The following is a 25,716-nucleotide window of genomic DNA, read 5'->3' on the forward strand; positions in this document are numbered from 1 at the left end:
CCTTGTGGCTTTTGGAAAGCTTAGGGCATCTTAAGTGTCCATAGTTGTCCGATTCCAGGGAAGACAAGACCGTCTGGGATCCCTTCACGCTGCCCTGGAAGGAGCACGGGGGTCTTCTCCCTGCTCAGATGTGTGCGGGGCCTTCTCAGCAGAGCGGACACGGAATCAGCTATCCAGGAAGGTCGCATTCCGGGAAGATGTTCATAGACTGATTCCACAAGACCTCCATGCCTGGATCTTATTAAAAAAACGAAACAAAACAAAACCGCCTGCATGGTTCAGGGACCCAAAACTGGAACTGATTTGGGAGGAGGGGAGAGAGGTTTGATCGCTTAAAAGGGGTCAGGTTATTCTGGACACTGAGGTGGCTGGGTGCAGACATATTGTTTATAAAGATGTATTTTTTTCTCCTTTTGTAACTGATTTTGTGAATTTCTTAGAAATATCTGCTTTGACTTTCTTAGCACTTTCCCGAGTTTACTAATAAACCCAAGGTGTGGAGTGTGGGAGCACAGCTGCTGAGAAGACCCCACTCGTGGGAAGGGTCTCCCGTTGTTCCTGCCGCACTCCTGAGCCTGGCCCAGGCACGCAGCCGGCCCCGCCAGGTGCCGCCACGCGCCTGAGTCTGGACCCTCTCAGTCGTCTCCCTGTCCCTCCTGGGGTGTCCTGGCCCAGCACCCCCTAAGCTTCTCCTACTGTCGGGTATATTCCCTTAACCTCCCCACACAGCCATTCCTAGTCCTTCTCACTGTCGTCCCGGTCTCTTTCGGAACGCAGATCTGGTCACCCTTTCATTTGAAACCTTGAAGCGGCTCATCGCAACACCACCACCGACAAAGTAGTACCAGAGTTTTGTTCCAGGCCAGGCACCGTTCAGAGGGCTCTGTGTAGCTCAGTTGTGATGATGGTGTGATGAGAAGTTGACATCAGTTGAATGTTTTGACCAGGCACTGTTCTAAACACGTATTTTACAATGTTAACTCCTCTAAAAAACACAACACCCTGTGAATAAGGAATCCTTGTTTTAAAATCGTGGGAGCTGAATCCCTAAGGGTTAATAACTCGCCGGTGGCCAAGGCTGGTGGGCGCGGCGGCAGCCTGCACTCCCGGGCAGAGGAGCTGGCGGCTTCAAGGGTGAGGCTCTGCTCAGGCTGCCTCCCCGACGATGGGCTCCCCGACGGCAGGGCCTGGCTCCGCACTGCTCTGGCTTTTCTTGGTCTGACCTCAATTCCCACCGGCGTGGCCTCCTCCTGTCCTACCGTGCCGCCGCACCTAACGGAACAGGTGCGCACCCTTAAGCGAATCCCCCTCCTTGGTGAGCTCGGTTCCTTCCGCACAGCAGCTGTCTGGGGCCAGGGGCCAGGGATGCTCACGCCAGCAGAAAGGCCGCTCACTCGGCTGGGGCCTGCGCCTCCGTCCCCAGCCGCTAAAACGCACGCCTGAGAAAAGACCAGCTGTGGTTGTTCCCAAACACACTCACGCCCGTGGCGCCTCTTCTCGTATACATGGAATTTCCCTAAATATTGTACGGATCCGTGAGATGTGAGTAAGAGAAACAGTCAGCTGTTTGGAAAAACCAACATGTGATGAGTTTGTCCTTCTAAAGGGCTGTCAAATGCGTGGAGACAGCTGCGAACACGCGGGGAAGGTTTGTGGAGTCGGCGCTCAGAGCTCGTGGCAGCTCCCTGTGCGTGCTCTCCCTGGTTCAGGGAGACCGACCGGAGTGGGGGTTGTAAACGGTGCCGCCCGGGTGCGAGTGCGGTGCAGACCAGGCTCTCGGGGCTTCCACGCGTGGGCCGGTTTACACCCAAAGAACACGGCTTCTCACCTCAAAAGGCTGCTGAATTCATTGTGCATGACATGTTTTAGAATACAGTGATACGACTGAAAAAAAATGAAGGTTTTTAGAGATAATTCCACGCCTTGCCAAGTTACAAAATTAATGACAATGACTCTGGATTGCGTTGGGCAAGGGGGTTTCTAGTCCCTTTGGACCATGGAACCACAGAGCTCGGAGCGCCAGCAACTAGCACCCCAGGACCCAGGGCTCCTCTGACCTTGACCTGGGAGGCACCTCGTGGGCTCTCGCTTTCTGCCTTTGAACCTGCTTTCCTTCTGCCTGAAATGCCTTTTCCTAATCTTTTATTTATTTATTTTTTACTATCTTTGATTCATCTTTCCTGTTCGATATCATCTGTTCTGTAATTTTTTTCCAGAACACCCAGGACAGCCTACCTGCTCCTCTAAATGACTATCAGAAACACCTACTCAGGGAAAAAACCAACAAACAAACCTGTAATTAAAAAGTTAGAGGGGATGATGAAATATTCATCCTTTTCACGCTTCATTTGCTTTCACGAGGAAGATGTTACAGGACAGACTTTAAAAGTATGACTGTAAGGACAGGTCACAGACTTTTCTAATCCTAGTATCCTATCCAAAATAAACCTGCAGGGCAGCCACAAACTTGACCGTGACCGGAAGACTGTCACGGCGCTGAGGAGAGAACCCACATGAACGGCCGAATTTCGGTTCAGGCAGAATTTCGGTTCAGGAACGGCCTGTTCTCAGGGCGCATTGTCTGGTTCGTTGTATGTAGGAGCTGTGGTCGAGCTGACCATCTGTGGGCGGGAGAGCGGTCAGTGACAGACAGGACAGGGCATGCCACTACACGCGAGACCCCACGGAGGCAGTGCATGGCAGGGCGGGTTTCGGTGGCCTCGGGGGTTTCCACGGTGAGCCTGTTTCGTCTCCTCACCACGGTGTTTTGTAGTCCTGAAGGGACTATAATGATAAGTGTTCATTCTCTAAGTGGGCTGATTTTTGATAAAAGCAGGAGTGCTTTTATTAGACTCAGCTAGATACCCCTCATAAGATGCGGAGATTATGTTAATTAAGTGGTCCCCGTGCACAGGAGGGAACAGGTTGTCCCCCAGGGTGCAGGCTCACTGGCAGACGGCCCTGCAGCCTGAGGGGTGCTGCAGCGGTCGGGTTGCTTCCCTGGGGGCGCCGCCCGGCAAGCCCCGAAACTGTGGGGAGCAGCGGAACAGCTTTAGGCCTCAGGAAGAACCATCATCCCGAGGTGAAGTGGCCGCACGCCACGCACACCTGGTACTGTCCCCGTGGTTCACGGGGGCGTGGCGTGTGTAGGAAGCAGGGGCTCCCTCCGGAAGAGACGGGTTGCGTTGATGTATCGGGGGGAATGGTTTCCACGGGCTGCTGCCCCATCTGTTCAGTCCACACAGTGGTCCAGGCTGCTAGTCCTTCGAGGATAATGATGCGGCTTTTTAGATCAACAGCCTGCAAGTGTTCCCCGTTACCTGCAAAAGAGTATGTGTTTCCTGCACTGATGTTGCATTTTCTGCACTGTCCGTCCACCCCCCGCTGCAGCCTGCCCTGCTGGCTTCCGTGAAGCCGCGGTCCAGCCACACCAAAGAATGCCCAGGTTTCCTAACAGGAGCCGTGCGTGGGACTCGTCATCTCCTACCTCTTGTCACCGTCTGTGCCACTCAGGATGATGTTTATTTTTTTCCCTCATTTCCCAGCTCAGGATCAGCCAGTCAGAATGAGTCATCTTCCTAAGGGCGGGTAGGACAGTGGTTAGGTGTCCGGGCGTTTGTGCATCTGGGTGCAAACCCTTCACTGTTTCTCTTGTTGGACAACAACCCTAAGTCACAGTCACTGTGGACACTACACGGCCCGCAGTCAGTACTCAGGCAATAGGAGGTTGTTGCCGTCACTGCGTCTCCAATCTGCAACGTGTTGCATTCTGCTGTGTGTTACACTTCCTATGGACAAACTGTATCACCAGGGTGTGGAGGTGGGAGGCTTTGCCATTCTTAACTTTATAATCCTCCTGAACCCTCTAAAATGTCCACTTTAGATGCTCATTTTATTTTTTAAATATTTTATTGATTTATTTTTAGACCGAGGGGCAGGGAGGGAAACATGGATCAGTTACTCTCACGTGTCCCCACCTGGGGACCTGACTTGCAACCTAGGCATGCACCCTGACTGGGAATCGAACCAGTGACCTTTTGTCTCCCAGGCTGGCACTCACCCCACTGAGCCACACCAGCCGGGGCAAGATGCTCATTTTAATACCTGGGAATGGAGTTCGGTGGATAGGAATGCACTTTACTAATCACGTTACGCATCACCGCCAGCTGCCGTGCGTCTAAGCGCCGTGGGTTTCAACAGCACCACCCCCCGTGCGGTCTCCGGGCCGTGATGCAGCCACTCGGTGAGTCCTTGAAGTGTGAGTCCGGCAGGTGGTGCTGGGGCCGGGTCCGTCACTCTGTGCTTTATAGAATTTGAATGACTTCAGTCTATCATCAGAAATCACCGTACTTTCTATAAACCACAGTCCGTTACTTTTCTCTCACTGGCACCTTTCATTGTCTAGGTTGCTAAGAGAATTCACCGTCTAAAACTCGGAGACAAAGTGGGTCTTCCCCTGCCCAGGCGGTGGGTGACGAGTAGCTCTCTTGGCCGATGGCCGTGCACTCAGTGCGTGTGCACACGTCCAGTTCAGAGTTTCCCAAAGATCTGACGTGCAACCGCAGCTCTCATCACCGCGCATGAAGTGCTCACAGGGAAGACTACAAAGAGAGGCCCCGACTTTGGTTTTTATCATTTTCATGTTCAGAAGTCAATGAGCACAAACGAAACCCTTCACTGTTGACAGACTGCCCTCTCCAGCCTTCAGACTGGCTGCTCATCTGTGAGGGGGCCGTGTCGCCTGGCGATTTGTACGGTCCCGGCCGGTGTACGGTTTGCATGAGGCCGTTATCAAAACGAGAGGACCAGTTGTTCACGGGACTCTGAAAAGGATGGCCCCCAGAATCCACACTCGTTTGCCCATTCAGTCAGTATGTACTTATTGAGCACCTACTGAACACACAGCCAGGCCCTGCGTTGGGAATTTGGACGACAGTGTGGAACCAAACAGGTCAAGTCCCCCTCGGGGAACTTTCATTCCCGCAGGGGTGACAGACAGAAACCAAGTCCACGGTGAGCTGGGTTCTAAAGCCAGTGGGAAGCGGGCAGATAAGAGCATGAAGGAAAGTGTGCCGAGGGACAGCGGGTGACAGGAGGAGCTAGTGTAGGTGAGAGCGGGGACGTTTAAACAGGAGCACGGAACACAAACCAGGTTGGCAAAGGAGCCCGGAGAATGAGCATTCCCTGCAGGGAAGAGTGACGCACAAAAGGTCTGCGTCCAGGGGTCACCACGTCCACGGGACTGGTGTGGGGGCCTGGGGTCAGTGCAGCGGGATGAGGCGGAGCCCGGGGCCAGGGCATGTGGGACAGTGTTTCCCAGACGGCCCGGTTCTGCCCCCCAGGAGTCCATTCTGCCCCCCAGGAGTCCGTGCCTGGCGACATCTGTGGTTGTCACCACTCAGGGGAGGATGCTGCTGGCGTGTGCTGGGTAGGGGGCTGGGATTGCTGCCGAACATCCTGAATTGCACAGTGACTGCGAAGTGTCTGACTCAAGATGTCCCTGGTGCCAAAGCTGTGACCCCCGCCCCCACCCCCTGATGTGAGGGCTTGCAGGCCATGGTGAGGAAGGGGGGTTGTCATCTGTGTGACGTGGTGGGAAGCCCTGGGAGATTTTCCACAGCAGAGCCGTGGGACAGGGTTGGACGGGTGGGGTGGCGAATGGACGGGCTGGGGGCGGAGGAGGGCAGAGACAGGGGAGCAGCGCAGAGGTGGCCGAGGGGGTCCGGGGAGCAGATGCCAGAGGCCTGGACCGGCGTGGGGGGAGGGGGAGTTGCTGGACTCCGGGCAGAAGTAAGAGTGAATCCTGGGTTTTTTCCTCCTACTTTTAGCTACGTTTTTTCTCTCTGGTTTCAAAGCTTCACAGGGTGATTGATATAATTTAAAACTTTACTTCGGGGGGGGCAGCAGTTGGCCCGCCCGGCAGAAGAGCAGGAAGGTGTGTCCACGGCGGACGCACTCTGCCTTCGCCACAATGTGAGCAGTGACAGTTTCTTTAAGATGCATTTCATCTGCTCACATGCAGTTTCTTACAGGGCAGACGGTCACCATCCAAACTCATTGGGTATCCAAGTCAGTTTCATGCTGTTTTATATTATTGGGGGTTACAGCCTAAGTATAGTACAGCCTCATTAAAAGTGAGTTTCTGTTCTTCTTATCTGAATTGAACCTTCCTTGAAATTCCTCTTCCATGACGGAAAGCCAGGCTTACAGCAGAGAGAACTGCTCTCTACTTACTTGAGGCTAAGTCACTGGGAGCAAATATTCGAAGACACTCATGCAACAGGGTCTCCTAGGAAGCTTCCGCACGCTTTATGTTTGCAGCAGAGTGGCGTGGCGGCGAGGCAGTCTGATTGGTGACTTCCTTCATGCTTTGCAGCCCAGACGGGTCTTAGGCAGGGACCCGTCTCCAGGGAACCGTCCGGGGAGAGGAGAGGGGACACAGATTTTTCCGACTTTGTAGCAACGTACTTTCCTCTTTACGTATGACTGCTATTACTCTGGACGTTGCGATACGGGTTTATAATGCAGGTTCCAAACAGCTGAAGCAATAGGGCTTGAATTAGCAGAGTCCTTTGTTTGGTATTTTATAAAGCTTATTTTACTCACATTTCTGTTTTGTGAGCTATAATCAGGAGTTGTCAAATGTGTCATCTGGTATGGTAACTCAAGAAGTCATTCTGTTCTCTCCCCATAATGCTATTTGAAGGAAACCATTAAAGACTTATTAAGGAATATCTGGTTGGAAAAATGATGAATGAGTAAGATAATTCTTGCTGACTTTAACTAGGTGATTTTATTATTTTACAATATTGATCATGTAAAATGAAGAATTTTAATGCAATTTCAACAGATTCTAATAGTTTCTTGTGATGTAGCTTTTTAAAAAATTTTATTTATTGATTTTCCAGAGAGAGGACAGGAGAGAGAAAATGAAACATCTATTTGTTGTCCCATTTATTCATTCATTCATTGGTTAATTCTTTTTTTTAAAAGATTTTTATTTATTGTTAGAGAGGGAAGGGAGGGAGATAGAGAGAGAGAGAGAAACATCAATGTGTGGTTGCTGGGGGTCATGGCCTGCAACCCAGGCGTGTACCCTGACTGGGAATCAAACCTGAGACACTTTGGTTCACAGCCCGTGCCCAATCCACTGAGCTACGCCAGCCAGGGCTTGGTTAATTCTTTTTTTAAAATTGATTTGAGAGAGAGGGAGAGAAAGGTTTATTGTTCTGCTTATGTATGTGTTTATTGGTTGATTCTTGTACGTGCCCTTACTGGGGATTGAACCCACAACCATGGCATATGGGGACTGACACTCTAACCAGCTGAACCACCTGGCCAGGCCTGGTGATGTAGTTTTATACAGAAATGCAGAAATGTTATTGGTAGGTAAATAAAACTTTAAAATAACTAGCAAAAATGCAGAATAAGAAGTCATGTTCCAAAGTCACTGCATCCTGCCGCACTTGGAAGACCAGCGAGTTCTGCAGCCACCGCCCGCAATGCTGAGTTGACAGAGAAACGAATTCCCAGAAACTAAAGTTGCCGGCGTCCATGCGGAACAGAAGGACAGAAGGCGAACGGCTCGTGTGCCTGATTGAAGAGTAGCATTCGTTTCCCAGAAGGCCTAGAAAGTGGCTTAGAAACACACATCATCGAACCTGAACTAGGAGTGCCCAGGCAGGTTTCCAGAACTTTCCACCCAGAAGGAGATAAGGGGTCTCATTCTGATGACCATGTAGGGTGGTGCCTAAGTTCTGTGGTTGCCATGAAGCCAGGAAAGACGATTCTGCAGTCGGAGAGCGTCTTCTGATTCCTAAGGAATTATGTGGGGGAGGGCCCGAGCAGTCTCAGCCCATCAGTGGGTACCCCGACTCACGTAACCCCCTCTCTTCCTTCCAGCCCCAGAGGGGGAGCAACTCCTGGCCCACTGGAGAACATGGTTGTTGTTGTTGTTACTCGGTTTTGTGTTTGTTTTGTTGCTGTTGTGGTGGTTTTTAGCATTGTCCTTTGAAGGGTGGCCAATAGGCTACCCCCAAATATTCCACATTGGCACATGAATTGTTTTGACATAAAGAGACCAGAGAAATGGCCAATGCCACTTTCTTCTTTTTCTTAAAAGCAGGAGATGACGTTCTCGTGGGAAAGTCATCCTCTTTGTACTGGAAACAAAGTACCATTCTCATCATGGAGGACACGAAGTGGAGACGGAGAATATTCTCCACAAGCAGGCCTTCTATAGCAATTCTTATCTTCCTTTAGCCTCCCCACGTAACTCAGTTATTTTCCCATAATCGCGTCTCTTTGTTCTGCCTATTATAAATACATGTAGGTTCCGCCTTGTCTTTGGTTTTCATTTCATTTCTTTTTTTTTTTTTAATGGGGGGAGGGTCTTTGTTTCTTAGGAGGGCTCTCATGTCACTTAAAATTTGCATACATTTGTGTACACTAAGTCCTCATTTATTAGTGTGCATAGACTCTAAAACTTGAAACAAAATAATGTATGACAAAATGGATTTTGCCGTGGGCTAATTGATATAAACCAGAGCTAAGTTTCTATGGCATCTCATTAACGTTCTAACAAAACAATGTGAATTAAACATTATTCAGGGACCTGCTGTACTTTCCTCTGGTTAATCTGTTTTATGTCCATTTATCTCCCGGGCCCAGCTGAGAACCTTTAAGGCGTCGAGGTACAAGTCGGCCTCCCCCCGTACCTTCCTGCCCTGTGGAGCGAATGCCAAGCCTTTTGGAGCTCTGTATATGAAGGCATTTTCGTGGCATGGCTTAAACAGGAATGACTGTTACTGGGCATCCTGCTGGGGTGAACAAGCCCTTTGATGAGTATGGTTCCCCGAACCCCCAAATTTAAGCCAAGAAGAAGGTACTTAGTTCTGCAACTCATTAAAAAAAGTTGGCTTTTTAGAAAATAACAAAAGAATCCAGAAGCTACATGTACAAACCAAGATTGAGGAGAAAGCCTTTTTAAGCAATGTGAAGAAAAAAAAAGAAAACAATAGCAAAAATTAATAATCATGTCTTCAGAGTAAAATTTAATATATTTTTTCTGTGCAATTGTAATGACTGAATGTCTTCATTATAAGGTGACTTATAAAATATTTCCCTTAATTTATGATTGCATGTCTCAGGGAAATAATGTACTAAAGAAAGAGAAAGGTATATGTGTGTGTGTGTGTATGTATATATATATACACATATAAATATATATATACACACACACACACACGTTCTGTAAGTGAAATGGGACTTGAATTCCGTACTACCTTCCTTACCTGGTACCCTTCATCTGCCCTGCACAACTTAGTTTGCCTGTCCGTCATGCCTTTCCTGGCTAGTCCAGCCTGAACCCATACCATCCTTTGAACGCTGATGCTGTTAGCGAGATTTGTCACTTATTCATTTATCGATTCCTCCATTCCTCCGCTGTTTCCTCACAGATGGTTCCAACTTGTTAGATTCAGTCTGCGGAAGTCTAGAAGGCCATCCGTATTGTATAGTTCACTTCGTTGCTCACGTGTTGAATCGTGGATGACACATTACGATCTTGGTGGAAGGAACAGGACCTGACCCCGTGCCATTTGTCCTGTCTCACGTAGGAGTCGTTCAGTGATTGTTTGTAATCCTACCAGTGGAGAAAGAGCAGGGTTTCTTCTGCCACGGAGTTCATAAGCTCATCCCCACAAACTAACTGTCACGCACAGGGTAAGCCCTGCCGCCCGTCGCCGGGGTGAACGGCAGAGCCAAGTATATGCCGTATACGGGGCCTGATACAGCGTGGATGGAATCTTTGTTTGGTAAATGTCATCTTATCAAATTCTCCCTACAGTTGCAGTGATTTCCACGGGCAGCCATAGGTATTTTTAAGAAGTATGTTTAACAGGAGAAAACATTCTATATATTAAGGAAATCATCATGTTTGAGCTCCCGTAATCCTAATTTAGAGGAAAAAAAATAAACCCCAGGAATATGCATCGCTGAAAAAAGAAAGCTGTATGAAGAGCATTCATATTAAATTTACAGAGTTAATTCTGCAACTTGATTGTGAATATGTATAAATCTAGCATTTAATTTAAATGAACTAAATAGAGTTGCCCCGATCACCTAGCAACAGCCTGCAGTCTATTTTTTAAAAAATGACATTTCATTTTTCTCTCTTGAGAAGATGCTAAGACCTGTTCTGGGGAACCTCCGGCTCTGAGCCGTGGTGCCGTGGGAAGGAGGCTGTGGAGTCTGGTGTCCACAGTCTTGGCCCCTCATCCGGCTCGGCCGGGGCCCTCACCTAAACGCTCCGTCTTTGCATTAGCTGTGCGGGGAGGAGCTATATTAATTACATTACTGCTGGAGGACTTCCAGCTGCGACCCTGAGAAGCGTAATCACAGGTAGCTCTGGGTGATGGCACTTGCTGGAAATACTGTTGCCAAATTTGCTTCAACTCACCATCTATTAATTGCATACTTTTTTTTCCCCCAATCCGATACAAGCTGCTTCCACGTTTGGTTACTGAGCAAACGTGCCCTTAGCAGCAGCACTCAGAGCCAGGGGAGAGGGTGAGCACACCGGGCACTGTTGGGGCAGCAGGGAGACCTTTGGGGTGCTCACAGTGCGGACTCTGACCGTGGGTCTGAAGGGGTAGCTCCCCTCCCTTCCCTGCGCAAACTCCTCCGAGGGGATGATGACAAGACACCCGCGGGGTTTCCGGATCGGGCCGCAGACACCGCAGTCCTTCCCACAGACCCGCTCTCCTTTCGTCCGGCGCTCACCGAGCTGTCGGTTTCCTGATCTGTTGTCTTACTGTTACCGTCACATTCTCTCTGTCCTTTGTTTGCGCGTCTTTCTCAGTCAGCAGTGATCACACCTCCGATAAACCTCAGGGGCTAGGTCGCTGCCATTGTGCGAAGCTGTTTATGCCTCTTGCTTCTAAGCAGCACGTAACTAGAACCTAATTGGAGAATCTTTGTTTTCAATTAGCTAGATCTGTCCATTTTACTTTTGTTACAATTACTGCTGTATTTCAGTGCCATCTTATTTTGTACTTTCTATTAGTCCAGCTCTGCCTCTTTTCTTGCTTTCTGTGTTTTCTGAATTCTAGTACATTAACTAAGCTTTCTAAATTCGATTTTTTTCTACTGGTTAGGAAGTAATAGATTATGTTTCTACCCTTCTTTTTTTAAAAACAAAATTTAATGATATTAAATATCTCTACTCTTCACTAGAAAAGTTTAAAAACCTTAGGAAAAATATTTTCACTCAGTTTCCTTTTTTCTGCATGTCGTTGGTACAAGCCCTCACGTGGGAGACTGGCAGACGGACAGACGGACAGACTGACAGCACGAGACTTCTCTGCTCTCTCTCCGCGAGGGCCCCGACCCCACCTCGAGGGCCCCTCCCCCGTGACCTCCTCTGACCCCGGTTACCTCCCGGAGGCCTCACCCTGCCGGGCTGGGTGGGGGAACGGGCTTCAACACAGAAACTTAGAGGAGACGCAACTCAGATCATAGCATAAAGCAATTCAATTAAGAAAGAATAGTTTTTTTCAAAAAATAGTGCTGGAATATTGGATATCCATATGAGGGAGGGGGGAGGGAGGAAGGAACTTGAACTTTCTTACCATATTAACAAAAATTACAGAACTAAAAGGAGAAGAAAAGGCTAGGGAAAAATCTTGGTGGCTTTTGTTTAAGGAACAATTTGTTATGGTATAAAAATCCCATCCCAGAAAAGAAAATTGTTCTAGACTTCATCAAAATTAAGATGTTCATTAGAGGACGGTATTTGCAAAACCATGGATCTGATCAAAGTTCTTCCAGACTGTATAAAAAAATTATGCAACTCATTAAGAAGACAAGCCACCAAATGTAATTTTTAAAAACTTTAATAGTTCACCAAAGAAGAAAGCAAATCCAAGAAGTACATAACATGACTAGTCCTTAGGGAGGTGTACGTTAAAACCACTCCGTGCCCCTACACGGCTCATGTTGTGAAAAGGAATGATAATTCTCGAGTGTTGGTGCATCGTGGGGCCCTGGGACTCATGCATTTGCTGGCACCATTGCTTTGGGAAAGCATGGGGCGGTTTGTTGGAAGGTTAAACGTTCAGTTACTCGGTGACCCAGCCTTTTCACCCACAGACAGTCGCCCAAGGGAAAGGAAAATGTATCCACATAAATACTTTCACTGACCTGTTCGTAGCTACTGTGCTGACAATAGCCAAAGACTGAAAACTACCCCAGTGTCCACGACTCATTGATGGAAAAACTAATTGTAGTGTGTCAGTATAATAGTAAAGTATTAAGAAAAAATGGTAACAAATTGCTAATACCTGCAACAACATGGATTGATCTCAGACATTAGACTAAGTTAAGGCAGAAATAGGAGAATACCTATGGAATGGTTCCATCCAGAGGGAAGGCCAGCAAAGGCGAAACTGCAGTGACCGGGGGCAGCTCGGCCCTGGTTACCTGGAGCCAGGGACGGTGGTGAGGGCAGGTTTACCTGCTGGGAGGTGCAAGGAAACCTTTTTTGATCATTCAGGTGTTTTATATCTCGATCTAGCGACTATGTGATTGCATAGATTTTTAAAAATCATTGAATGGTATGCTTTAAATGGCTGAATTATACTTCATGTAAGTCATACCTTAACAAAGGAACTCAGCTTTGAATTTAATTCTTACTTCTTTGATGACAATCTACTTTTTCCATCTTGGGCAACTTCACAAAAATTTTGCGGGGAGAGGGCCTCTTTAGTGCTCTGTAATTTCGTTACAATGTATCCAGCGGCAGTTTCTTTCGACGACGTGTTTACTTGTGGCTCACTTTGATTGCAGAATCTGTGAATTCACGCTCTCATCAATTCTGAGAAATTCTCTGCCCCTATCCTCCTTGTTTCAAATATCTTTTCTTCCTTGTTTCTTTTATTCCCTTCCTTTGGGACTCTGATGATACTTTTTAACATTCTCTAACGTGTGAACATGTTCTCTGTGTCTCTCTAATAGCTCCTACACGGTTTCCATCTCTCTGCCTCTCCGTGCTAGCTTCTAAGTAACTTTTTAGATACATATTCCAGTTCATCACTTCTTCCTTTAGTTTACACGAATCTACTTTTTGTCTACCTATTTCATTGTATATGTTACATTTTAGCAGTTCTATCTGATTCTTTTTCGGTTGTCCTTTAAAACTAGGATAGTATTCCTTGCACATCTCTTTAATTCCCTTTTTTAATTTTAAAAATATTTAAGTATGTATGCTTTATATTCTGTGTTTGATAAATTCACCACTTGAAGTCCTGGGATCGAATTCTTCTCATTGTTCATCCTGACTCATTAATACTGAAGGTTTTCTCGTGAGTTCCGGTTTTTTGGGGTTTTTTTTTTTTGACTTCTAAGTGCCTATTCGCTGGGACTTACCTGTAGGAAACGCAAAAACCCTGATCCGGTGTGTTATCCCTGATGAGTTGCATTTTCTTCTGCCGGGTTCCTGGGAGCAATCAAAGCTCACCCTTAACTTCCCCAGATCACACACACACAGTGTGAGCTCGAGCCCTGGTCTCAGCCAAGAGCCAGCCGTGGATTTTCAAGGGCGATTTTCTTCCTGGTGCAGGTGCCAACCCTAGGTAGACAAATGCCCTTGCCATTTTTCTCTCCTGGTGGTAAAATTCCCTTTTTCTGGTAAAGTGCAGCCTACCAGCGATGATAAAAGATCTCGCTCAAACTTTTTTCCTGATCTCCCCGAATCCTTAACCCTCCACTGCTGGTCTCCCCATGACAACCAAAACCCAGAAGTCCAGGATCCAGGTCAGGGCACCCACTGCTGTGGACAAGGAGAAAAACCAAAGGACTGGTTTGAATCACAAAGAAATAAAATATTCCCATCAATCATGGCTTCAGAATACAAATTACCCAAGTTGAGAGCGTGTCAGTATGCACACGTACATATGTATTTGGGAAATACTTTGAATACGAACCTGTTCCTTTCTGTTGTCTCAAGAGTTACATGGATAATTTTGTATTCAACGGATGACACTCAGCAGATTCAGGGACTTAACGAAAACAACCATTGTTTTCAAGGTCAGTTCACACTGGAGACAATCTCTCCTCCTCTCATTTGCAACACCCAGGTAACTTGTCTTGGCAAACCCAGCACTAAAAGTGCCTTTCCGTAGACAGGTAGTTAGAATAGTATACAGAACTCATTTTTGACTGTCGAAACCCAAATTATTTGCAGGCCGTGTATATATATACAACCTCGTAGGCGGACACCCCGTTTAACTGTTAAATCACCTAAAAGATTATCTTGTCTTTCTTTTATGTGAATTCAGGAGCACAAAGCTGTTTAAAATTCCATTCCTAGAGGAATTCGATTAGGAGAGTTATATTTCTTCGGCAGTCCTAGAAGGGACCAGCTCAATATTTTATCATTGTATATTTTTAAAGCTACTTGGGGCTGGTTTTGGAAAAGTGAGATTGAAACCTGGGACATAGAATATATACTGTGTATGTGGTATGAATTTCACCAGGGCTGTACAACTCAAATAAACTATTTCCTACGGGTCCCGTATCTAGGGAAGCCACGGTCTGCTAACATCGCAACGTGCGGTCATGTAAATAGTAGGTGAAACACACACACCGCGTTGCCTATTTAAACAGTCACAAAGAGACAGTGCTTTCACACGTGAGTTTCACAGTATCTCAGAATGACGTAAGAATAAAAGCAAAAGAAAGATACATTGTAGCATCAAAACTAGTCCAGAGGCACAGTGCAACTGTGCGGAAAAGGAATTACTGAAGCATTTAGCTCAGGTAGTTGGATGAGACAGACCAGTGCTGATAGGGAGTGGAGGCTGAACACATTCTGAATTAGGAAATGAAAGAAAGTAGTGGACAAAGGAAGACACTAGTAATAATTACTAGCACTAATTGGGTTCTTACTATACATCAGAACTGTCCTGAGTATTTACTTAAAAAAAAAAAAGCTCCAATTTTAAGAGAATCCACTTACCAAGGGTGTAGCCAATGCCACTTTCTCCAGAGAGGAACTTTTAGACTTAGGTCCTGGTAGTCGCCCTGTCCTTCGGATGAGATGCTGACACCGAGTTCCCTCCCCTTGCCAAGATCACGTGAACCTGAAAGCCAGACACACAAGTCCCAGGTCGGCAGGTTGCAGAGACCCGGCTGCGCAGCCACCTCTCTCCACTGTGCTGTCCTCTGACCGCGAACCTTCCCCTCAGCCCACTCAGTGAGTGCCTCATGCATCCCGCCTTAACGATGGGCAAGTTCAAGTCACAACTCAGTCACTTGCACAAGGTTCCTTGGGGCCAACAGTTTCAAGATTCCAACGGGCTCATCTATTTCTAGACTTTCTGAAATTTCCACTCTGTCATTCTGCCTCTGTGACAGTATGTTTCACTTATTCATTCATTCATTCACTTATTTAATGGGCGTGTGTCGAGCCCCTTACGCCGTGCCTTTTTCCAGTCTCTGGAGATTACAACAGCGAAGAGGAAAGTCAACATTCCAAAGGTCACGTTCTAGTGGGGAGGGATGGGCAACAAGCAAATCAACCAATAAACGAAGCATTAACAGGTGCAAGGGAGAAAAATAAAGCATTGTCTTGGGCTAGAAAACGATGGGAAGGTGGGTGTGTTTAAAATTGTAGGCGAGACAGGCAATGCAAGGACGTATGTGACTGCCAGGGGTCATTCTACGGTACTGTCATTGTCTATCACACGTGTCTTGACGTCTCGGTTCGCATGACCTTGAAACGGAATCTGAGTTTTATACTGTTTTCCTGGTTCGTGTTGGACTGAAATCTTACCCTTTCAGTGCAGAATTGATTTTATGCTGGTTTTCTTTCATAATTTGGCTTGAATGATTGTTCCGAGAGACAAAATTGTTTTCTTTTTCCAAGTACTTATCCAGAATGACTGTCTTTATAAAAGGAAAAATGTCTGGGCTTCATAGCGGAGGGTGCCTTGCCGACGATCACGTGAGAGCAAGGGCCTCTCCTGTCAGTCAGACTGGAGGCGGGACGTCGGTTCTTGGAGGCAGCTGCGTGGAAAAGGCAGCAGCGACGTCAAGAGCTCATTGGCCGATTTTCTTTTTAAAGATTTTATTTATTTATTTTTAGGGAGGGAAGGGAGGGAGAAAGAGAGAGAGAGAGAGAGAGAGAGAGAGAGAGAGAGAGAGAGAGAAACATCAGTGTGCAGTTGCTGGGGGCTGTGGCCTGCAACTCAGGCATGTGCCCTGACTGGGAATCGAACCTGCGACACTTTGGTTCACAGCCCGCACTCAGTCCACTGAGCTGCGCCAGCCAGGGCCTCTCATTTGCCAGTTTTAAGCGAACCCTTACGTTGCGGAGGACGTGGCAGGGAGATGCATTCAACTTGTTTTTGCTTTTCTTTAAAACGCCGAGACTACTCTTCTTCTCGGGAGTAGTTAGAAATAGACAGCTCTCGGTACCCTACCGTCTGCTTCCCACGGCCACAGCATCGCTCCCTCGCGCGGGTGCTTTACTGATGGAAAACAGAGTCACTCAACATGGAAACTGCCTTGGAAATCAGAACCCATCCTAGGTACTGGGCAGTCTCCGTTTCTGCGGCACCTTCTTACGAGTTCTCCTGCGCCTGTGTGACTCGGTGACAGAAATGGCCTGGCGGGGACTGCACCTCGGAGAACGGGGTGCAGAGCCCAGTTTCTGGGCTTAACTCTATAGACCGGGGGTGACCGGCCAGCCACTCGTCCGTTCATTTCGTTATCCAGCCACCAGTTATCGAGCAGCCTCTCTAGACAGGCATTTCCCTGAAGGCTTTGGGGAGTAAAAAGAAAAGAAAAGAAAAGAAAAGAAAAGAAAAGAAAAGAAAAGAAAAGAAAAGAAAAGAAATAGTCTCTGCCTCCTAAAGAGTTTATTATGGAATTGGGTAATATTTTATTCTAATTCTCTCCTTGTAATTTAATTTGACCGGTTGTGTCATAGTTAAGCAATCTTGTGTTGTTGGATATTTAGGGATGTAAATATAAAATATACATGTAAAATACTGCTGTGCATGTAACTATTCCATAATACACGAAAGGCCCATGTTGCATACCCCCATAAAAATATTGCTTCATACTTCTGATTATTTCTCTGGACCTCTGCCAGTAGAGTGACTGGGTCAGAAGCGATGAACATTTTAGCCTGATAAGTGAATCTGAGAAAGCTAGGCCCACCTGGCCAAGCAGGAGAAAGTGGTTGCGCCCTTCTCCACTGCCAGCACCCCTGGGCCGGGGCCGGTCCTCGCACCCTGCCCTTGACCGCCGTGAGGACACTGCGCGATGCTGTGAGTGCGCATCGCTGACCACTGCCCTCTGAATCCTTTTCAGGATGGTTTAACCCCTTCTCGTTCCCAGGAGTGACATGTGAAGTGTAACAGGGCTGATCCAGCTTTTTCAACGCCATGAACAGCTTGTGTCTAACAGGAGATCATTGAGGGTTTGTTTCTTTGGTTTTTTTCTTTTCTTGCTTATACACCTGAATTTTAGAGAGTTAAGCGGTCATGAAAAGTGCTGCCCATTCATTTGAGAAGTTCCTCTGACTAAAAAAGTGAAGATTACCCCTGACCAAGCGTTGAACATCGACTTAACAGCAAATGTCAGGGGAACTAAATAGATAAGTATTTTGTTAGGGTTTATTGAATTTCATAAAGACATATTTAGGTTATTGCGAATTCAAATGAAGTGGCAGCACACGGCATTTGGTGCCGGTGCCTTCTCCTGCAGCACAGAACTCCTGCCTGCAGACAGGTGAATACAAGACAACGGCGAGGGTGCGGAGTCCCAACCACACCTCGCTGCCCGTGGAGGCTGTGGCCACGCCCCGCAGCCAGCCCACACGGGTCGCGGGCACCTCCGCGGCGGCACCGTTGCCGTCCTCGCCCCGCATGCTCAGCTGCTCCATCTCTCGGCTGCGCTCACCTCCTTGCCTGTGCTGTTTCTCCCCAGAACCATCGGACACAAAAACCGCTACGTCAAGGTGCCTCGCGGCCACATCTGGGTGGAAGGCGACCACCACGGCCACAGCTTCGACAGCAACGCTTTCGGGCCCGTAAGTCACCTGGTCGCCGGCATCACGGGAATTCACAGGGAGGGGGTGACTTCAGAAGTGTGTCCGATTGTTTGCTCAAGTCACCTGGCCAGGGGTGATCACGAACTTGGCAGCGGAATGATTTGCCTTTGAAAATCTCCTTGCAAGCGTCTTAGATGGGTCATCGAAGCCATCCACATGGGGTGTATGTGCGTGCGTGTGTGTGTGTGTGCGTGCTCGCCGGTGTGTGTACGTGTCTGTCTGTTTCATGGAAAGGAACTCGGGCTCTTCCATAAAGCATGGAAAGTGCCTTCCAGCTGGCTGCTGGCCCCAACAGGAGAGTCGCCCCCCCCCCCCCCCCCCCCCCCGCCGCCATAGAACAGCGTGGTTCCTTATCTTCTCAGCTGTTTAACCGATGTAATGGGTAAAGACCTGTAGGCGTTAGTTTTCCGCATCATCCTTTAAAAAACACAAGCATTGTGGAAATCCCATGGGTAAGTGACATTTCGTCAGCGTTTAATGTACAACAGAAATGCACATGTCCCTTATGCCAACCAAGTTCATGGTACATAGCATATGAGACTTAACTGGTACTTTACAGATGGTTTTACATTTTCACTATGTACAGAAATTCTCTACTTATGAGCCCTTAACATAAATCATTATATAAATCATTGTGTAAAGCAAAGAACCTTTTAGTTCATGGAAATTGCACCTCACCCCTAGTTCCCTATGTCTGTTTTAAAATGTGGGTCTGCACCCATTAGATCTTCCTCAAGTGAGTCCTATCTGTACTTAGTATTTATGTGTAAGTTAATATTGAACACCGTCAGATAGCTTTGCAAAAAAAAAAATGTGTCCACATGGTTTCGCCTGAAACTGAATGTCGGCAGCGCCTGTATGACAGTCCCCTTCGCGTTACGAGGGACCAGTCATTGTCACTAATGGACAGCGTCTTTGCCTCACTTTTGGCTAAAAGCACAATTACCCAGAGATGCAATTGGATCAGAACTAGGGGTAAGTGGAAAAAAGTTTAGAAGGCTACTCCTACTTCTTTTTTTTCTAGTTGCAATGGTGACAGAAACATCTAAGGCCTTTCTTGCTTTGGAGTAGTAATTATTACGGAAGCACAGTGTGGTATTCACGGGGTATTATACCAGAGACGGGGCGAGCGGATCAGAAGTGCTGGGCGTCACCTGTGGTAAAAAAAGTGATTTCTGTGAGCAAGTTCAGTAACAACTTGAAAGTGAAAATAAATCACCTGAAAGCACTTTTATTTCTCTGTCATCCATAAGATTAAATCTATTTAATGTATCACATTTTGGACCTCGTCAGCATTAAAAACGTTAGTTCACGTTAGTTCGGGTTTTCATTTGTAGTGACTCTGAGATGGAGTGTTAAAAAAACGTTTTGTGATCCGGTGCGGGGTGCATGACAGACGTGTGAGGCTGGTTTGCTTTTTCTTTATTAATGAGCCAGTGAAATACTGTTTCTATAATTTGCATTACCCTCAGTGCGCCGTACTCCACCTGCATTCTCGTTTGGCAGAGGAAAGGGGGATGGGGGTCCCGGTGCCCGTGACCCGCCCTGTGCCCCGTCCTTGGGGCCCCTCTGCTGGATTCTGGGCACGTCACCTGGAACCACTGAACCGTGAGTTCACGCAGGTGAACTCAGGTGTGCAACTGTGCTGTCGCATCCTCTTTAAAAGAGAGAGAGAAGGTGAGAACCGTGTGGGAGGAGAATTTCACTGTGTTCGTGACGCTAAAAAGCTATAGTATGCTACACCCATGGACAAATACATCGTGTGTAGCACTTGACTTCTGTTTGGTTTACATCAAGTTTTTTAAAGGAAATGTACTTTTTTATTCCACCTTGAACCAATAGTATGAGTCTGGGGCACAAAACGACCTAGTTTCCTGTTTATTTCTTAATATTTGAATTTGCGTTTCTGATTTGGCTTATTGCCGCTTTCTGTGGGCCCTCGATGGGATTGCACAGTTTTGTGAGTGAGAGATTAATGATGGAATGTGAATTTAAAATAGCGATATCAAGTTAGAGTAATAGACTCCATCACCACAGAACAAGTTCCCACGCCTGTCCTTCTGCCTGGTTGTGAGGCCGTTGTGGAAAGAAAGTAGCAGACGCTCGTGATCATGGATGATACATTGTAACAGCACACAAAATCGGATAACCTTAGTTACAGACCACTCAGTTTGTATGGGTTTGCATTTCCTTGTGTCTAGATGGAGACATTTTCTCTTCTCTGAATCCATCTTAGATAATTGATAAAATGAGCGTGTGTGTGTGTGTGTGTGTGTGAGAGAGAGAGAGAGAGTGAGAGAGAGAGGCTGGATAGGAAATGTTCCGATTAGGAATGTATCTCCACGGGATGCCTTGGTCCTAACCTTTGTGAGCGTATCTTCATCACACAATGATAGGACATACCCTATCTTTTCGTAACAGCAATTCACTACTGTATGACTTTACTTAGATTCTTAATATTGGAAATACCTCCTGTAAGCGTTCTTTAAAACGATGATGATTTCCTGGAAGTGTTTTTCAGTGCATTTACTGGATTATATGTCGAAGGTGCCTGATGATTCTGAAATGCAGGTTTATGATTGCTCAGGATATTGGACAAGCTCCGCTCGGTGACTCCTGGCTCTGTGAACCACACTAGGGTCTTCCCCTCCACCCGCCCTCCTCCCGTGTTGAGGGCATTGAAACGTCGTTTATCGCAGCCCAGGAGGGACTGATTAGAACCAATATTGATGGGTGTTTCTGCTTGTTTGGTATACACGCGTAGCTGTGAACAGTGATTTTTCACAGAGTGATTTTTAATTGTTTCAAATTCTCAGACTCTGCTTCAATTAAAAAGGTACGCCGTGGTTCCTGTCTTCCATGTATTACAAATACTCATTCCAGCACTTTTATTCAATTCATTCCTGTTGGTAGAAACACAAATGTGACTCCTTCTACGGCCCCTATTTAGGTTGTGTATTTTCCGTCTTTGGTGGTCTATCATTTTCATCTAGTTTTAAGTCCTGAGCCACTAAGATACTATACTTTCACTGTTTGCCGTATATATGTTCTCGTGGACACTGTAGTTATTTCGTATCCAAAATAAATAGTGTATTTCAACTTCACTGAACACAGGACAATTGAAGGGGGGGGGACTCGTCCTTAAATATCTCCAGGCGGAGATAACCTTTCCGAGATGTATGAAGGTATCTGGGTCCCCATGCAGCGCTGCCCCCTGAGGCCGGACCTGCGCATTGTGCTCAGTGGGAATTCTTCTGAGTCAATCGGAAAAGATCTAATCATTTGTTTTATGGACACCTACTTAGATAAAATAGTAGCCCCCTAGAATATTTTCTTGAAGCAAAAATGCCTAGTGGATGATAATAATTTTTGAATCCATGTGTCTTAGAAATGGTACTTCTAATGAACTGAGCTGAGGGTCTGAAAGTGATGATATATCAGAAAACGTTGAAATGAAGGTTAAAGTTCTATAGTATTTCTTTTGAACGTAATGAAATTCAAAGAGTGTTTACTTTTTTTAAAAAAAACTAGTGAATAAGTAAAGGGCAGGAAAAGTAAAGTTTATGTTTTTATACAACGCAAGCCTTTCATTTAAGTCTTCGAGACATTTTTCAGCATCTACTGGATTCCCACAATGCTTCTGGGCTGGGTTCCGATGGGGGGAAGGGATCAGGGGAGACGGGTGCATTAAATGGAGAGAGGTGGCTAGATTAGGGGAGACATGTGGGAAGTGAACATTTTAGGAGGTTTACCATCGAGCCATGCCTGTTTGTAAATTTTCCCGACTTCATGCATTTTTGGTGAAAGATGAAATCACGGTACGTGAGTAACCAGGGCATAACAGAATTCTGCATAACAGAATTCTCAGAGGTACAAGTCGGTGAAAGAAAGTGGAAGAACTGGAAGTTGTGATATTCTTGTGACCACACGGCAAAGTGCAGTGGAGTTTTGGGAGATGCTTAAGGTTCAGAGATGACACGGGCAGAGACTCAAGTTGTGGGCGAGGAGCAGCACGCTGGACCAGTGAGTCTGCCCAGGCCTTCTGTCACGGATGCCTAGGAGCCGCCCCGATGCCCAGGAGGAGCAAGGAAGGGGGCCGGTAGACACAAGGACTGAGACACAGGCCCTGCCTGCCAGGAGGGAGAGCCCAGAGGGGGGGCAGACAAGTCACCAGGCAGCTGCCACACAGCATGTGTTCCCTCTGTGAGGCGAGCACAGGGCCACTTGCAGGAGTGGAAACTGTGGGCTGCAAACCCACCGGAGAAAACTGGGCAGTCTCCGAGAAGGGTTTGGCGAGACAGCATTCTGAAATGGGGGAAATAAAAACAACTGGATGCATTCTCCTACTGCATGAAACACCCTCAATTGCACACATTTTGTGAATGGAGCTGGTCACGCCCCCGATGGGCCAGTGCTGCCCAGGCAGCACCTTGCCGGGACCACACAGGACAATCCCGTGCATGCATGCGAATGAACTGACATTTCCTGTGATTTATTTTTGAAGTGTAGCATCTCCCTCGTGTAAATTCTCTCGGGCAGGCAGAGTAACTTTTATTTAAAGTCAGCCATTTTCAAATAAAGAAAAAGGTCATTAGACTGTGTTGAGAGGATCCAAATGAAGTGTTCCATCTATGTTTTTCTTTGGAAAAATGATGCTTAGACTTTAATTGGTCCTATTTTCTTATTTTCTTGTAGGGCCTGCTTTTGCTCATTAAAGCCTTTTGTTGGGAACTAAAACAATCCATATTTTATATGCAGTTAATGGTGACGACAGTCCTGTGGATCCCCGCGTCATAGAACCTCTCACCTGGGGGTTTCTCTGGATGTTTCTCGGGGTTCCCTTCAACCATGCCAGGAACCAGCAGCCTCCCGTATTTTATTTAGGTATGATTTTCATCGGGCTGGTATGGATATGACAGAGGCATGCACTTCATAAAAAAGGTCAAAGCCAATGAAAAGAAAGCCATTGTAATGACAATATCTGTATAACTAAGACAGGTCCCTCTCAGAAGGAAACAGAAGGCCACTTTCCAGAGCAATATTCTAAACTCGGAGATGCCTGAACTGCCGGAATAATCTCAGAGTCGCCGCAGGTCAGCATCGCTTTCAGTTGGAGGCGTCCCTCTACGGTCAGGACGTGGGCAACGATAACGAGAAAGCGTGTCACTTTAAAAAGAGAGCAGGGGCAGACAACGGCAGCCAGAAACAGTGGTGACGTAATTAATTATCACCCCCCCCCCAACCCCTGCCTGGAGAGCAGAGACAAGCCCAGCTTCCATTTTCACCAAATCAAATCCCGTCTGGCGTCTCTATCTTTCTGCTCGTGTAGAAACCATTTCCCACATGATTTCATTTTGGGAGAGGAGGCTTGTCAGCAGCGTTGTCATCAGACTTCATTACTGGGGCGGCCGCCGCTCCTGCGGGCTGGTCGGTTACAGCACGAGGCACGTCCGCTTTTCGGGACTGCGCGTCCCCTGGCAGGGGGGCAGGGGCCCAGATTCAGTGCAACACGGGCGACGTGGCTCATGTAGCCGTTTTATAGGATAGCAGGGCTTTTTTAAAAAGGAGATCGAAAAGCCCTTGTTATGTGTAAGACACATCTGGCAAGTGCGTAAGGAAAATAAAATGGACCATCCGAGGGGTTCAAAAGTGGGGGGAAAAATCGGCTCTTGCTTTGCCCGGATGCGGCCAGCAGAGAGGGCCACTGAGGGTGCTGGGGTTCCAGGTCTGAGACTGAATCGCCTCCTTTGCATGGACACCCACCTGTAAGATATTCGCTGGGTAGCTGCCGTCCACTTTTCTCTCTATGTAAACACCAAACTATGTACATGACTCTTGTCGTTTGGCTCAGCTGCCGGGAGATAACTTTGCTTGGAAGTTTTTAATTTTCCTGAAGCGTATTGAGTGATCTCAAAGATGACTTTGCTTTGTGTCAACGTCCCGTTGGGTGCATTTACCGAAACGACTCGCAGGAGAACCGAAAGGCTGGTGCTGATGGTCAGCGGCCCCGGTGGCCGTGTCCTGCGTCCCGGAGCTGAAGGCGGGGCCCATAAGGGACCACAGTCACTGCAGTGTCGAGTACCGTCCTTCGTGAGGCCCCTGCGGCTCTGGGGTGCGTTACAGTGCGTCTGCCCTGGCGAATCCAGTGCAGCTCTTTCTTGCTGTGCGGAGAAGCTGAGCCGCGGTGTGTTGTTCTCCGGGTGGACACCACAGACCTTGTAGCTGCAGCATAAGTGACAGTGAGTCCCCGCACACGACTCCCGGGTGACTCTGCTCCGCCCCCTCCTCCTGCCCCTTGGAGTTTTTGCTGAAAAGAACTTGGATCGCATCCTGCCACTTCTTAAAACAATGCCATCCGCTTGCAGCGCCTATCATGCTTAACGCAGAAATGGTAGGAGCCTTCCGTTTTAAATCAGAAACAAGATGAAAAGGCCCATTCTCACCACCTCCATTCAGCGCTGTGCTAAAACGGTCATTGCCAGTGCAGGTGAAGGCCAGGGAGGGAAGTAAAAGATGGGGAGATGGAAAAGGAAGATTCCGAACTGTTGTTCTCTCTCTCAAGTACGTGATCGCCTGCTTAGCAAACCCAGGACGAACCTGCAGGAACATCAACACAGCTCCTCCACTGAACTAGCGGCATAAAGAGCCGTCACGTGCAGTGACAAACCGTGTCTGGACAGCACCAACAAGAGCAAACCCACCTTCACGGAACCTGCCATTCAGAAGAGCAGTAAAACTTCAGGACAGCGGTTGCTTCTGGAAGGGAAGGGGATGGAGGTGACCGGGGTGGGGGTGGGGGGTTGTGGGGAGCCGGAACGCTCCTGCCACCTAAGCAGGGCGGTGGGCGTACAGGCGTCCGTTGGAGCAGGAACACCTTCCACGTCTGGAACACAACAGAACATTGTCAGTACCCACGTGAGCAAAAGCATTCGAAGTTGGCATCAGCAGCTGCCTATCACTCACGGCAGGTCTCTCCCCCGGTGTCTGTGGGGCCGTGGCGTGGGGGTCTGCACCACACGTCCCTGAAAGTGTTAACAACTATGTCGGGTTAACAGGCTGCCAAACGAAATGTGTCCTTTTCTCTTAAAATCATAACTACACCATCATATGGCTAAGACCGTCAAACATATAAAATGACTGAATTTAATTATCCTTACCAAGTGTGTATATTCTGCTGAAAGGTCTGTGATGTTGGAAAGAGTAATCTCATATAAGCAGTTATAACTCAAATGATTATATGCTTACTCATAAAAATTTTCTGACCTCCATTTCTGCAAAATTGCCGTTACAGTCAAGATTTCCACATCATTTGCATTTATTTACAATAATTATATAAAGGATTAAAATAATATTTAATTGCATTAAGAATATAGAGAATCAGAATAGATGTTTATCAAAATGTAAAGGAAAAGTAAATGCAAAAAATTACAAAGTCCATTTTTTCAAAATTTTCTAAATTTTTGGTACAACATCAAGAGTACCTTTCAAAATCTAAAGGAGAAATAAAAATGACCACTCATGAACAAAAGGTTAAATAAAATTATTTAAATAAAGCTGAGTCATTTAGTGTTTAAAGAATGAATTAAGTCTTACTGCAT

The 25,716-nt window shown here is 47.1% G+C and overlaps 1 protein-coding gene across 2 annotated transcripts in view; it reads left to right on the top strand.

Annotated features, from left to right (window-relative positions):
- IMMP2L (inner mitochondrial membrane peptidase subunit 2) overlaps positions 1 to 25,716 on the top strand; it is a 596,245-nt gene that overhangs the window by 444,377 nt on the left and 126,152 nt on the right. For both annotated transcript variants that reach the window (XM_028525640.2, XM_036010394.1), the window contains exon 6: positions 17,995 to 18,097. In XM_028525640.2, the coding sequence (XP_028381441.1) occupies positions 17,995 to 18,097 (103 nt within the window). The remainder of the gene's footprint in view (positions 1 to 17,994; positions 18,098 to 25,716) is intronic.

Source organism: Phyllostomus discolor, chromosome 10 (genome assembly GCF_004126475.2).
Source record: "Phyllostomus discolor isolate MPI-MPIP mPhyDis1 chromosome 10, mPhyDis1.pri.v3, whole genome shotgun sequence".
Taxonomy (NCBI): Eukaryota; Metazoa; Chordata; class Mammalia; order Chiroptera; family Phyllostomidae; genus Phyllostomus; species Phyllostomus discolor.